This window comes from Ranitomeya variabilis, chromosome 1, assembly GCF_051348905.1.
Source record: "Ranitomeya variabilis isolate aRanVar5 chromosome 1, aRanVar5.hap1, whole genome shotgun sequence".
Lineage (NCBI taxonomy): Eukaryota > Metazoa > Chordata > Amphibia > Anura > Dendrobatidae > Ranitomeya > Ranitomeya variabilis.
Genome location: NC_135232.1, coordinates 619,006,345 through 619,022,032, shown reverse-complemented (window position 1 = coordinate 619,022,032; position 15,688 = coordinate 619,006,345). Strand labels below are relative to the sequence as shown.

At 43.2% G+C, this 15,688-nt stretch overlaps 1 protein-coding gene across 5 annotated transcripts in view; it reads left to right on the top strand.

The window, feature by feature from the left end:
* The window catches only part of RMDN3 (regulator of microtubule dynamics 3), a 54,370-nt gene extending 41,819 nt beyond the window's left edge, over positions 1-12,551 (top strand). For all 5 annotated transcript variants that reach the window (XM_077260722.1, XM_077260735.1, XM_077260728.1 and 2 more), the window contains exons 8-13: positions 2,048-2,123; positions 2,895-2,972; positions 3,729-3,827; positions 3,912-3,965; positions 7,938-8,018; positions 10,066-12,551. In XM_077260722.1, coding sequence (XP_077116837.1) covers positions 2,048-2,123; positions 2,895-2,972; positions 3,729-3,827; positions 3,912-3,965; positions 7,938-8,018; positions 10,066-10,119 — 442 coding nt within the window. In that variant the 3' untranslated portion in view covers positions 10,120-12,551. The remainder of the gene's footprint in view (positions 1-2,047; positions 2,124-2,894; positions 2,973-3,728; positions 3,828-3,911; positions 3,966-7,937; positions 8,019-10,065) is intronic.
* The last annotated feature ends 3,137 nt before the right edge of the window (positions 12,552-15,688 follow it).

The following is a 15,688-nucleotide window of genomic DNA, read 5'->3' as shown; positions in this document are numbered from 1 at the left end:
CGAGAAGGCCCTTAACACACTGGATGTAGTGAGAGCTCTTAGGAGATACATGTCGCGGACAGCGTCTTTCCGCAAGTCAGATGCCCTATTCGTGCTCCCGGAAGGACCGAGGAAAGGGTTTCCCGCTTCCAAGGCGACAATAGCCAAATGGATCCGTTCGGCTATTCAAGAGTCCTACCGAGTCAGAGGTCTTCCTGTCCCAGCAGGGATTAAGGCTCACTCCACTCGGTCAGTGGGTGCGTCTTGGGCCATCCGGCACCAAGCTTCGGCACCACAAGTTTGTAAGGCTGCGTCTTGGTCCAGCCTGCATACCTTTACAAAACATTACCATATTCACTCTCAGGGCTCGGCAGATGCTTCCGTCGGCAGACGAATTTTGCAGGCGGCTGTGCCGCATCTGTAACTTGTGGGTGCAAGTAGCAATTGCAGTTAATTGTTTCCCACCCAGGGACTGCTTTAGGACGTCCCATGGTCCTGTGTCCCCCAATGAGGCGTAGGAGAAAAGGAGATTTTTGTGTACTCACCGTAAAATCCTTTTTGTCCGAATCATTGGGGGACACAGCACCCACCCTGTTAGCCTATTGGCTTTGGTTTTTGTTGAGTTAACTTGATTTTTTACATAGTTCATCCTTGTTAAATATTAAGCTCCTACTGCTTTGTTACCGAACTGGTTCACTGAGAGCCAGCAGGAGGGTGTATACTGCAGGGGAGGAGCTATTCTTTCTGTGTTTACTTAGTGTCCTCCTAGTGGCAGCAGCATAACACCCATGGTCCTGTGTCCCCAATGATTGGCTCGGAGAAAAGGATTTTACGGTGAGTACACAAAAATCTCCTTTTTGTCAGAACAGCTGCACCCATTGATCTAAGTGATACATTGTTGGAATCAGGGTCTCTTTCTCTACATCCTGCTGCTCTCAGGTGAGGTAGCTAAAACCTGCTGACAGATTCCCTTTAAGGATTAATCCAATTTCAAGAAGCCCATTTTATTTATTATTTTTAAAACAATGCAGCCATACGACAGGAGTTTTCCAAAACATGTTGCACTTCTTCCACACAAACTTTTTTTGGCCGCTTTCCCTCCAAACTACTCCCTCATAAGTTTGACTGCAAGTCAAGACACACACATACAATTAATAGGAGTCTCTCTGGCAAACTCTGAACCGTCCATATACAAGTGGGCCTTTCGAATGATCTGGCACAGCCGCCCATCGCATAGGATGAAACAGTCTACGCTCCCCATCCTTACTTTGTGGATGGGCTTTTCCGCCTCCTGCCTCTGACCCAGAATGAGGGAAACTAGCCGTTAAATAACCCTGGCACATTTCACATGAAGGAGCTATCTGATTTCGGACTATAGCGGTGGTCTGAGAGCTGGCACCCCACTAATCAGCCATTATTAGCTCCAATCGGAGCCTGTTATCTGCCTCTGCCCCTTCTGCTAGCATTGCCATAATATGGACGCCCAGATGATCTGGATGTGTTCTGCCATCGGTCTTCTATCCTTCATCTTCCATCCTAGCCAGTTTTTTTTTTTTTTTTGCATTTCTGGGAATTAAATGTCAGAATGATTCCCGATAGTGGAGCCCTTCTTTTCTTGTTCATGTTCGGACCCCGCTGAGATAGGAAATAGATATGTTATTTTCTGTTTCTGAAGTTCTCCTGTCCCCACACAGTAAAATGAGATGTATTTGTTCAGCTGCCTGAGCGCCCTGGGAAATCTCCTTATTATTCTTCGGGATCTGTATAAGGGCCACATACTAACACAAGACCGTAGGTCACAAATTGCAGGTCTTGCTGCGTTGTCAAAAAGCAAGAAAAATGTTTGAGGCCAAATGTAATCTGTTGTATTATTTTTTTACCCTTTTCTTCTGTCTTGTGTTCATTTAGTTTTAAAACTTTTTATGAACTGCATAGAATAAAAGTATTTGCTGGTCCAGCACATGAAAACGCGATGACTGTCCGTCATTATCTGCAAAATTCCCAAATGCATTCATACGCTAAAAATAAGCGTTCCATTTACTATTGTAATGTCCTATACTTCTTTTAGGTTTGCCATCCTTTGCGGGCATCTGTCAGAGCATGAAGGTATTCAGAAGCGCATTCAGACCGGATATGTTTTTAAGGTACACAATGTTCTGGTTCTTTCAGGCCTGAAAAATTCTGGGAAATCATCATGAAGTGGACTTGATTTTTTTTATTTTCTTTGCTATAGTCCCTGGGTTACAGCTGCCTCATATTCCTCTTATTCATCGCTCACAAAAAAAAAATTATTCTCCTATTGAGGATTCTTGCGACATTTTATTTTCAGAGCCTGATTTTTTTTGCACTATAGCCCGTTATTGCCACAATTTGGTCCACGCAGCCGTGCCACATAGTGTACAGTTATTTATCGCTGCCCTGTTGCAGGGGCTTTATGGTGGGGTCACAAATTAATGGTCCTGTGTTTTTACATAGGTGATAATTGTGAATCATTGTGGCTTCCATGACTGGGCTCCCACCGATTGCCGCAACTGAGTCGTTTAGTCCCCCATCAATCGCCTGAACGGAGTCCCCCACTTTACCATATTTCAACTCTGGCGACAAGATGCTGGTCAGGACAAATTGAAGTATGCTGCTGGTCACACAGGCAACCTGCCACTCCATGCTTAATACTACATGTCACTGAAGATCTAGACATCTGAGCTTTGGATATGATTTAATCCATTCAACTCATCCTGGTCACTGTCTTTTGGCATGGGGAGAACAGTGCACATAAATGTCCTGTTCTGGCAACCTATGGCAGTTTAATTGGCTGGGTCCCACAACGATCTAACATTTATCAGCAGCTATCCAGTGGTGACTGGTGATCACTTTTGCAGACTATAACGCTCACTTTTTTTTTTTCTTTTTTTAAGGAGCACATCGAAAAAGCAATTCAATTACAACCAAATGATCCCCAGTGTTACTACTTACTTGGCCGTTGGTGTTACGAGGTATGTATGATGCTTTATATTGCAGCACATTAAGTAGCAATTAAAGAACAGCCTGTTAGGTGCGACATTTCTTTTTTTCCTGTGCCTCCTCCTGGGGACTGCGGTATCCTCTCCAGAGATTAAATGGTAGAAGTTATGACAGGTCACCTGGGAAGTAACTCTGCACATGTTCTTAGGGGGTCTAGTACTCTTCCATCGAGGAGGCGAAGAGAGTGCAGACATGAGACCCCATCATATGAGATATTGCCCCCCTCTTTCTTGTATATAAATGTAGCCTTATCAGTCAAGGGGGCGTGATCTTCAAAAAGATGCCCGTAAAGGACTTGAGGATCACGCCCTCTTAGCTAACAAGAATATAGTTACGTGCAGAGCGTAAAAAGGTATTGAGAGCCAAATCTAACAAGAAGCCCACCAGATTAAGGAGAACAAGGTCATTTATACCAGGTTAAAAAAATGAAATTTATGGCAAGTTATAGCCAGCTCCCCTTTTTTTTTTTTTTTTTTTTTTTTTTTTGTGTGTGTCCATTACAAAGCCCCAATGATCTCTGCCGGTTAGGGGTTTCACTTCCATGACCACTGCAGCCAATCAGTGATTAACTTCAATACTTGCATGCATGGGATATCACATCCTCAGCACAGTACAAACACAGACTGGCAGAGACCACCATAGCTGCGGTGCTGGCCCAGGGGGGATTTATAAGGTGGGTGATGGTTTATGTTATTGCACACATCTGGTATTAATATTACATTGTATAGGTCTCTAATCTTGGCTGGCTGGAAAGGAAAACGGCTTCTGCCCTTTACGACACCCCACCAAGTGCTACTGTGGACGAGGCCTTAGAAAACCTGCTGAAGGCAAGTGTGGGCGAGGGCGACTGCTGCTCGTTTTACATCTGTCGCACTTTTACATCTTTCCGATTTTGTTTGCTTTTCATCAAGGCTGAAGAGCTGTCGCCAGGATTTTCCAAGGCTGCAAGAGTTAATATTGCAAAAGTAAGTGCTGTCGTCTTAAAGGGCATTTTTATGACCTTGTTTATTCTAAATAAACCATTACGAAGAATAATTTAAAAGGGATGATGACCAGGGAATGACGGTTTGGGGATAGTAGTGGATTTGTGCCTGGAGATTGGAATGGATTGCTTGACGGCTGCTATTCTGCAAGAACTTAATGAATGTACCAAGAACCTCCTGACAGATTCCGTTTAAAAGGATTTTCCAGTCTCTCCTCTGCTCCCAGTATCGGTTATTGTCTGCAGCGCTAATGTCCTGTTGACAGCGCTGCAGCCAATCAGTGATCTCAGCATTTCTACCCGAGTACCCTCCACATACTCATGAGAGTTGCTGAGCTTACTGATTGACGTCAGCGCTGCAAACAATTAAAGACACCACAGAGGTGTATGAGGGCTTATTGGGTACTGAATAAGCTATTTATTTATTTTTTTTACCGTCTTGGGTTAAGTACCACTTTATTACTTTTTTTTTTTTGTGAGACAAGATTTAAAAAAGAAAAAAAGCAATTTTTGGTGTAGTTTTTCATATTTTTTATGGCATTGTGGGATAAATAATCTAGTTTTGATGTATGCCTCATTAAGCAATTGCACTGCATAAAAAAATGATTCAATTCCATCAGGTTTTGGCAACAAAACCCGATACCGGCGTTTTTTGCACTTACTCTTTGCTTTCATTGGGCAAAAATTGCTGAAAAACGCTGAAAGAGAGGTGACATGCTGCATTTTGCAAACCCCAGGCTCTTATGACAAAACAGTCCAGGAAAAAAAACAATGTGCGTGCATGAGATTTCGGAAATCTGATTGACTTTGATGGCACTGTGAAATGCAGCTTAAAATTTGCATAAAAAAAAATGGAAAAAAAACACAGCAACATGTGAATATAGCCTTACAGTGGATTTTGGTAAACTACTTGCTATCTTGGCATATAATTACTTCAGTTTGATGGAAGGGGTCAAAAATAAGGGTATGTTCACATTGAGGTTTTTTTTTTATGTGGGTTTTCCATTCTGAAAAATTCATGACCAAAAACCTACATTTAAAAAAAAAAAAGTGTGGCACACTGGTTCCTCTGGGGTATGTCTTTGGGCCGCTTTGCATGACCCTGTGAGCCACCTTCCCCCTTATAAACACCATAAAAAATTTGCACAAAGTATAAATGCTCCTTTTTCTGGAACACTAAGGTGGATTTAAAAAAAAAAAAAAAAAAAGGAAACCAGAGTAATCCAAAGGACCAGCAGCAATAAAATAAAATCAAAAACTTGCCGCTCTTGGCCTGGTGACAGGTCCTCGTTAAAGACATTTCTAAATATTTCTCTTCACATTTATGCAGCGTAAAAGGATGTAATTGAGAATTTGGATGGGCGCCAGGCAGAGGTGCACTGGGGAGCTGTAATATCTTATAAGTGGTATATCAGCTTGACACAGTGCCGTTATTATGCTTTTCCTGAGCTACGTCGTATCCGTTTCTACTTCATTTAATAGTGGAGGGAGTGCTGACATTTCATACACTCTGCGCCATCGTGTTTTAATAATCCGTGCATTGTCCTTCATATTTAACAGATATTCTCTGGGAACCTACTTACAAGAACTAGTACATAAATGTAAGCAAAGTAGGGACCTAAAACCCAGTAATAATTCCGTATAAGGCCTTAGTATGTCTTGTAGCACCAAATATGATCCAGATTGTGATGGAAGGTCCACAGAAACAAGCTATACACAAGTGCTTCAAACTGGGAGGTTGGAATCCCCATTGAGGCACCCCATATGTGTTGGTGAGGCACCCTCAGAAGGCAGTTTTTATGGAAGGGATCATATTTTGTGAAGTCCTTTTTATCGTCCATAGACTTTGTCATTGCCGAGTAAGCACCTGCAGGAGCCAGACTAACCAGGCAGAACGCAGAGAGGGTTTATCACCATCTCTGCCTTCCCGACTGCTGTAGACGTAGTGCTGAACAACAGTTTAGCAAGTGTGCTCCTTCGTGTGATCGCCGGGTGGGAAAAGGAGCTGCTGGGTTCTAACAGACCCAGATCAACTCTGTAGGGCAGCCATAGGCTGTGTGTGTCTTGTATCAGCCACAGCTGCATGGGAACTTGGCTATACTTACATTTATGGAAGGTCTCTTATCACCGTGTGTGTGTGTGTCATAATGTTAGAAATAAATACACAAAATATTAAATGGCAAGAAAAAAATAAATTAATGAAAAAAGCAGTCAAATCACTATTTCTAACACAATATAAAATTGAGAAAAATAAACCTTTATTTTATTCTTTACATTCCCCCCCCCCCCCCCCCCAAAAAAAAAAAAAAAAAAAAGTATAAAAAAAAAACATACAAATAAGGCAAAAATTATTTGAATATCTGAATGAAAAATTTTTTGGAGCCTGGATGAATGCATGTTAAAAACTGAAAATGGGCCTGGTCAGGAGTTGTGCAAAGTGGCCTGGCCACCTACTGGGTAATACCCTATTGGATTCAGGAGGCAAAATTAGAAAACTTGGGAGAGATTTTTACCTTGAGCCTTGACTTCCACTGCAGAGGCGGAAGCCCAGGTATGATCGTGATCTGTCGTGTCTGACCTCTATGCATGTTGGATGTGAGTTGGCCAAACATGGCGGTTTCAGCAGGACCATCCGACTCTCCCCCGGCAGATGATGTTGAGGTGAATTGGATCGGACACTTGAATTTTCCATGCCTGATCATTTTGGCTGCAGCTTTCTCTTTGCTCCTCATTGGAAATAACTGTACGATCACTAGTGCCGAGCGCTCACATACATGGGGGAGTCTGAAGTGATAGCCGTCAGCAGAATGACTGTTTGGCTGAAGGCTTTCTCCTGTATGGCCCATTATAGCCGCTTTGGTGAGGCTCAAGTTAAAAAAAAAATAAAATAAAAAAAAAAAAAAATCGCAAATTAGTGGGCTATTCCATTATATAGGCAAAACCTTAGCTGGGAACAAAATGAGCATATACCCTGATAAAAGCAATAGTGCTGAGTAAACACGAAGTGCAGAAGCCATCCTACCACAAGGTGAACCCAGTAGGGATGGTCCTGACCTCTAGTATTACAACCTTACCATGTGTCAAAAAAGAACCTCTATGAGAATAAGGGCCGAGCAGATCAGGGCACAACTATGAGGCCATTTTTTTATGCATGGTAAGGTTGTAAGGGTTAGGACTATCCCGATTTGGTTCACCTTGGCGCTGGGAGATGGCTTTTACCTTTTTTTTTTTTTTTTTTTTTTTTAATTAGAAGCCGGGTTTACGAAGTACCTTATGGTATTTATATGCCCTATTGCTTTTTACTTACTTACAGCAGGGTAATTGTTATGTGGGATCATAAAGCGAGCTAACAAACTTACGCTTAAATGTTTCTAAATTTTCCATTTGGACCCAACACTGAATCTATTATCACTTTATAATAACATTTATTACATTATTAATATTTGGCAATTTTCCACTAGAACATTGACAAATACTTTGTTATGGAATTGCTGATGTAGCAATATTTGTAGGGGGCCCACATACAGTTGAAGGGGTTGTCAACTTTCTTTCATGAGCTGCGGTAGCTTTAAAACAAAATGAAATGTAAATTGATTATTAATTTCCTTCCCCGGATCCAGCACTTGCATCACGTCATCAGCGCAGCATCACATCTACACGGACCAGGGCTCCATGATTGGCTGCAGCTCTATTAACGTGACATAAGCGCTGCAGACAAATGGAGACTAGGGGCACTGGTGGAAATCTGGCGTTGGACCCAGAGAGTAATATTCGGTACTTAAAATGCTTTTGATGTAACTGTCCTACAGTCAGGGCGTGCGGGTCCTCGTGGCTCAGTGAGTAAGCTCATGCTGGATCAGTGAGCATTGGCATCCGTTTTATTAGCACTGTACAGGAAAGCGTAGTCTAATTCTAGGCCATTCTGAGTAATACTTTTCTGTTTCCTTGTTATTAGTGTTACAGGGACCTGGGGAACACTATTGACGCTGCCCGCTGGATAAAATTGGCGTCAGAGCTTCCTGACCGCACAAAGGATGTAAGCACTGATTTCTGTCTTTTCACATACATTGCATCGAACTTGCATATATCCAGGCAGTTTTGAAGCAGCCCGCCTAATGTAACAGTTAGGTCGTCACGTGGCATGGTTCAATACACGTCTGTGTGACTGATGCCCCATACAAGGCTTACCCAGGTGCCCTTATAATGCTGAGCAGCCAATCACCCCATCTTTCGGTGTGTGAGGGCTGCTGCAGTATTTTGCACAACCTCCGCCTTACATCCTTGGAGCCTGTGTACGTACTGCAGGTACTCTGACCTGGTATTGGTAAGTATGGCCGGATTCTAGGTGATTGATTTATATGTCCCAAGGTTCCCTTTTTTTGCAGCAAAGAGGGTCTACCAATAAAAAGTAGTGTGCCCAGTCTGAGGGGAGCCTGGAGCAGGGGCCGAGGGTCACGTTTACAAAGCGCAGTCGTAGCTGGCAGCCACTTTTTTGCAGGATGGGCTGTATTTTTGAATGTGCCTTGTGAGAAAAAAAAATGTGGTGAATGCTCCTTTGTAAAATGCTACAGAGTATGTTGGCGCTATATCAATAAAATTATTATTCCATTGTCTGAAACGCTCCGCTTTTCCCAGCGCTGCAAAAAGTGATTGACAGGTCTATCCTTTTGTACATGTGAAGGAAAGTCCTGTCAATCTGCAGTGGCACTGGGAAGAGTCAGCCAGGGGCATAGCCAGACTAGTCTGGTCTCTGGCTATTGTCCCTAACTAGATCTTTAAAGTGTATGTCTCTGAGACGTTGGAGCCTCTCACAGAGTTAGTGCAGCCCGTGCTGCCATTTGTACTGGCCGTGCTGCCATTTGTACTGGCCGTGCTGCCATTTGTACTGGCCGTGCTGCCATTTGTACTGGCCGTGCTGCCATTTGTACTGGCCGTGCTGCCATTTGTACTGGCCGTGCTGCCATTTGTACTGGCCGTGCTGCCATTTGTACTGGCCGTGCTGCCATTTGTACTGGCCGTGCTGCCATTTGTACTGGCCGTGCTGCCATTTGTACTGGCCGTGCTGCCATTTGTACTGGCCGTGCTGCCATTTGTACTGGCCGTGCTGCCATTTGTACTGGCCGTGCTGCCATTTGTACTGGCCGTGCTGCCATTTGTACTGGCCGTGCTGCCATTTGTACTGGCCGTGCTGCCATTTGTACTGGCCGTGCTGCCATTTGTACTGGCCGTGCTGCCCGTGCTTTCAACAGGATGCAAGTCTTCACAGGTTCGCCTTAAAGTGAATCTACCGGCTGCTCTCTCTTAAAGCGCAACAATGTCTCTACCCTTTAGCTGTTTTTTTAACAAGCCACTTTTTGCTGCTAAGCAATTGCTGAAAAAAATGTAAAATGAACTGTAAACCCTGCGCTCTCGCTATGCAAATTAGTGGGTGACGTTGATTTCCCCAGATATACACCCCTGCCATCCAATGTACGTTTATGGCAGATGTCAGGAAGAGGTTAGAAAGGTGGACATGGGGTTTTTAAGCTATATGTTATACATTAGTTGGAATATTTCTAATTGCAGAACAGCGTGGACTTCCCACATTTTATTTCTGGTGGGGATGGAGAATGATTTAAGGACAGCCAAGCATGTTTGTGACGGCAAGCCTGCGCTGTAATGGCCAGATGAGTCCAGACAGTCTGCAATGCCATCTCCCATCCATGCAATCTTAGGGTGCAAATGTTAAGACACAACATGATGTACGTTGATTGACACGCTCCCCCTAAAATATAGGACCACTGAAAGTGCAGGCTGGTGCATCCATATAAGTGATGCACAGTGACACCACTTGCTTTCCTATGTACAGTGACACTGTATGCACCCACATCCACCCCAATACCCCTGTCTTCTCCTATGGGGCTCCTTCAGCCGGGGGTATTGATGGGGTCACCGATTGTGCACATCTGTGTTAGATTTCAATCTAACTAAAATTGTGGGTGTGTATGTGTGTATAATAAATATTTCTAGGTTTGTATTTACAAGAATGTTGGATTCTTTTTGTATTTATGCCAAATCCAATTCCTTTTTTTGTATTCCTACAGGATTTAAATAGCGCCTCTACCATAGAGGAGATGATGGCTTCAACCACTGCCTAAATGTATCTTCTCCATGACCCAGATCATCGCATTCCAATAATGATCACAGCTTATTTATTATACATGGGGGATACTTACCTGTATCCGTATTATTAAGGACGGCTGGCTTACGGCGGGGCTGGGAACCATCGCCTCTCGTCCTTTCCTTTGGACAGCGACTGTGTTCCCGTGTATATCTAGTGGATACTGATGTGAAGACAGATTCATGTGTTCTCGATTTTCTGGTGCTAAATGTGATACATATTTGAAGACAGAGTGAGGAACATCTGAAATTCGGGTCCCAGACAAAAAGTCTTTGTGAAAATTTTTTTGTTTTTGTGCCTTAGTACGAACTGCAAATCAAAAATTCCACATTATTGTTCTATAGTTTTTATTTTTTATTTTTTTTTTCTTAACCCAAGCCTATAAGATATTTTATATGTGAGCATAATCTGCTTCCTTCTGTCTGGGAGTGTTACAGACCAGAACTAACTTTCCCAAGCTTTACCTAACATTTGTATTCTCATTAGAATATTTTAATTATATATAATTTTTTTTTTTCTTCAATCCATATCATTCGGAGTACTAGATGCAGTGACACTACAGCGGCCATATACATAGGAGAAAGCTGTCAGGCCAGAAAAAGTCAGAATATTCGCCGCCGAGGAGTAAACATTCCTTTATAGGACGCAGCGGAGTTTTCCTTTCCATTAATGGTTTTCTACATTCCCAGCCTAATGATTTGCCTTTATTTTCCCACCTGCGTCCAGACAGGCACTGAGTGGTAAAGGGGATTACTCCGGACCATTACTATTACTTTAGATGCCACTTACCTCCCCACATTTCCTGCGTGTGAGACCTCTGTGATCCATCATGACTGATATTCATCTCTCGTGTGGATCCTGAGCGCCCGGAACGGTGAGAATCCCCCAAATAACACATTACCCTGACATGCATCATCAAATCTCTCTAGCGGTGAACCAGGATTTTTTTTTCGCGAAGTTCCTAGAATCATGTTTTCTGCATAGATTTTTCAAAATTATTTTTTCTTAGGTGACCAATTATTTTTTTTTTTCCATCCTTGATTCTATATTTTAAATATTAGTACACACGTGGGGATACAACAATATCTACCCACTTTATACTTTAAGACTATGGGCCTAATTCATCTAAGCTTTGAGAAGTCGCACCATTTTGGCGCAACTCAAGGGGGATCTAAAATTTTACAATTTTTGGCATTCTCAACTCCCAATAAGGAGAACAGAGTTTGGGGTGGGAGTGTGGTGACCCCACAAAGTTTACTCCAGCAGGGACTGGAGTAGGATTTGTGGCGGCGCGCACACATAGGTCCTTGGTTTGATGCTTTGGATTGATAAAGAGGCGGGAACCTCTGCATGAATCAGGAGCATCAGACTCCAGCATCTCTCCTCACCAACATCGACCTATGTCGACTTTTTCAACTATTTTTGTATTGCCCCTGTGCAACTGAAATGGGGGAAAAGCAACTTTGCAAAGAATCTGTTTTGTGTCTACAGCGTCTATGTAGAATTATGTGTCTCCATGGTTACATACTACATGCAAACCCTCTCTAGCCTGATGCTGCAGTTGATCGCCCTTCCATCTTTCTCCATTCTGTAAGTTAGTAAGTGGTGGGGAACACATTTAGTATGACTCGAAGATCAGACTACAAAGGTTTTGTTTGTAGTCTGTTACCATAGAAACATTTAGGCCTGCTTATGAGCTGTAGACAGAATAATAATTATTTTTATGTTAAAGGGAATCTGTCAGCAGGTTTTTTCTATGCGCTCACAGCAGCATGATGTATGGGAAGCGAGCCTGATTCCAGTGATGTCACTTTCTCAGCTGCTTGCTGGAGTTTTAATACAATCAGTGTTTTATCGGCCGGTGATTATCACTGCTGGACTAGATCCCATACAAGACAGCAAGAATCTGTGTAGCCACACCCCCACTCCTGATTGGCAGCTTGCAGACAATGTACACAGGAAGCTTCCAATCAGTGGTGTGGGTGGGGTTATAAACAGCTCGGCACTCTGAGCACTGCTTCATCTACAGCAGAGAATACAGGGAGTTTATCAAAACTGCAGCAAGCAGCCCAGTAAGTGAATCATCGCTAGAATCAGAGTCTCAGCCCCTACATTTTGTTGCTCTCCGATTACATGGCAAAAACATGCTGACAGATTTCATCTTAGACTTTTTGCTAAGTTGATTTTTTTTTTTAGTTTTAGATGCAATAAAAATAATGGAAATAGTAAAGTCTATGACAAAATAAATGTATAATGTTTGACCAGAAAACGTCTTTACTTTATATTGACATTTAATTTGATTATATTTTTAACTGTACCTCTAATATAATGTGTAAAATGTGCACTGAACAATGGGGTGGTTTGGATTTATTTAATGATGTTGCTAATAAAGTCATACTATTGTCTTTATATATTAGTCGTTATTTGATTCTAAAGCACAAAATTGTGGGAATAACTGTTCCTGACATTGCTATTGGTAATGCAAATATACTTTCCTAATTGCCTTTAATAGGTTAAAGTCGTCAGATGTCTTTTTTAACCCAAGTATCAAGTTCAACATTTCTCAAATCAGTTGTCTATCCTTTATTGGTAAATTATGTGCACCCCTCAATAGCGTTTATTGTAAGATAGGCCTACTAAAAGGGGCTGCCTACTAAAAGGGGATGTCCACTACTGGATAACCCATTATTAAGTGCATCAGTATGCTACTTAAATTAAAAAGCAAAATGTATACTTACTCCTCTGCTTTGAGCCGTGCGTTCCCTGCCAGTCTCAAGCCATGACCGCTGCAACCAATCATCAAATGTTTGAGGATCGGAAGAGGCTTTATTCCACGTAATTGTAATATGAGCCTTGTATATCAGTTTTCCTTGTCTCTCCTTTGTAAAATCCCACATTTTCTCATTCTTTATTAATATTCACTTTACAGTCCTCATCTATCTCCCATCAGTGCCATAGACAATGAATGAAGCAGAGGTGCCCATCACTCCAACCAAACGGGACACTTCAGAGCTCAGTTATTGGCTTAAGTGGGGGTGACTTTTCGGTTGATATGTGTTAACTTGCATTTATGGCACTAACCCTTTAAAGGGAATCGGTCAGCAGGATTTCACACCGCAAACTATGTGTGTGTAGCTCTTTCAAAGACCAGTCCAGCAATACATTTACATGATCTGAAAAGTCGTTGTTTGACTTGATATGTGAATGAGGCTGAAGGTCTATGGTAGATCTTCTGTCACTCCAGCTCTATTCCTCACCCATAAACGCCTTTCCCTCCTTCACTGACAACTTCTATACTGTGTGACTTCAGGAAAAGGAGTCAGTGAAGAAGTAGGAAGCGGCACTTGGTGGAGAATAGAGCTGGAGTGACAGTGGCTCTCAAGCCTCATTTACATATCGGTTCAAACTAATTTCTCAGTAACAGAAAGACTGGTCATGTTAAAGTATTGCTGAACTTGTCTTTGGAAGAGCTACATGCACACATAAATAATTGGTGGGGTGACGTGGAGTATGACATTTTGGATGCGTGTCTGGCCGCTGGGGTCCCGTAAGTGACAAAACAAAAAGACATGTATTGATTATTGTGGGAATTTCATTGGAGAAAGCCTGAGTCAGAACATATACACCACTTAAAAAAAAAATAAAGGGAACACTAAAATACCACAACCTAGATATCTCCGAATGAAATATTTCAGTTGCAAATTTTTATTCATTGCATAGTGAAATGTGTTAAGAACAATAAAACATAAAAATGATCATTGTAAATCAAAATGAATATCCCATGGAGGTCTGGATTTGGAATGATACTCAAAATCAAAGTGGAAAATCAAATTACAGGCTGATCCAACATCAGTGGAAATGCCTCATGACAAGGAAAAGATGCTCAGTAGTGTGTATGGCCTCCACGTGCCTGTATGATCTCCCTACAATGCCTGGGCATGCTCCTGATGAGGCAGCGGATGGTCTCCTGAGGGATCTCCTCCCAGACCTGGACTAAAGCATCCGACAACTCCTGGACAGTCTGTGGTGCAATGTGATGTTGGTGGATGGTGCAAGACATGATGTCCCAGATGTGTTCAATCAGATTCAGGTCTGGGGAACAGGTGGGCCAGTCCATAGCTTCAATGCCTGCAGGAAGTGCTGATACACTCCAGCCACATGAGGTCTGGCATTGTCCTGCATTAGGAGGAACCCAGGGCCAACCACACCAGCATATGGTCTCACAAGGGGTCTGAGGATCTCATCTCGGTACCTAATGGCAGTCAGGCGAGCACATGGAGGGCTGTGTGGCCCTCCAAAGAAATGCCACCTCACACCATTACTGACCCACTGCCAAATCGGTCATTCTGAAGGATGTTGCAGGCAGCAGATCGCTCTCCACGGCATCTCCAGACTCTGTCACACGTGCTCAGTGTGAACCTGCTTTCATCTGTTAAGAGCACAGGGCACCAGTGGCAAATTTACCAATCCTGGTGTTCTGTGACAAATGCGCAGCGTCCTGCACTGTGTTGGGCTGTGAGTACAACCCCCATCTGTGGACATCAGCACTCAGACCATCCTCATGGAGTTGGTTTCTAACCGTTTTTGCACATTTGTGACCTGCTGGAGATTATTTTGCAGGGCTCTGGCAGTGTTCCTCCTGTTCCTCCTTGGACAAAGGCTGAGGTAGCAGTCTGGGTTGTTGCCTTCCTATAGCCCCCTCCACATCTCCTGGTGTACTGGCCTGTCTCCTGGTAGCGCCTCCAGCCTCTGGACACTACACTGACAGACACAGCAAACCTTTTTGCCACAGCTGGCATTGATGTGCCATCCTGGATGAGCTGCACTACCTGAGCCACTTGTGTGGGTTGTAGAGTCCATCTCATGCTACCACGAGTGTGAAAGCACAACCAACATTCAAAAGTGACCAAAACATCAGCCAGAAAGCATTGGTACTGAGATGTGGTCTGTGGTCCCCACCTGCAGAACCACTCCTTTATTGAGGGTGTCTTGATAATTGCCAATAATTTCCATCTGTTGTCTATTCAATTTGCACAACAGCATGTGAAATTGATTGTCAAACAGTGTTGCTTCCTAAGTGGACAGTTTGATTTCACAGAAGTTTGATTTACTTGGAGTTATATTCTGTTGTTTAAGTGTTCCCTTTATTTTTTTGAGTAGTGTATATCAGCAAGGCACTCCTGTAAGACCCTAAATACGGTCTCATTAGCTGGAATGGCACCATTTCTGGCAATCGGACCATTTTTTTTCTAATACTAGAAAACCCTTTAAGGGTATGACTCCACGGTACGGATGGGCGACGGTATCGCCGCAGCGGCGAAGCCGCTCGGCGCTAAGCCCCGCCCCCTTTCTGGGACGCGATCATGCCGGATGTGTTAACTCTTCACATCCGGGATGATCGCTCTGTCCCATAGGGCCCTGTGATATGCCTTGCGGGGACGCTGCGTCCCCGCAAGGTGTACGGACATGCTGCGATCTGAAAAGACGCGCAGCATGTCCGTAGTCGCAGGGCCGCCGCGTGCGGGTTTCCACGCATAGTGGAGACG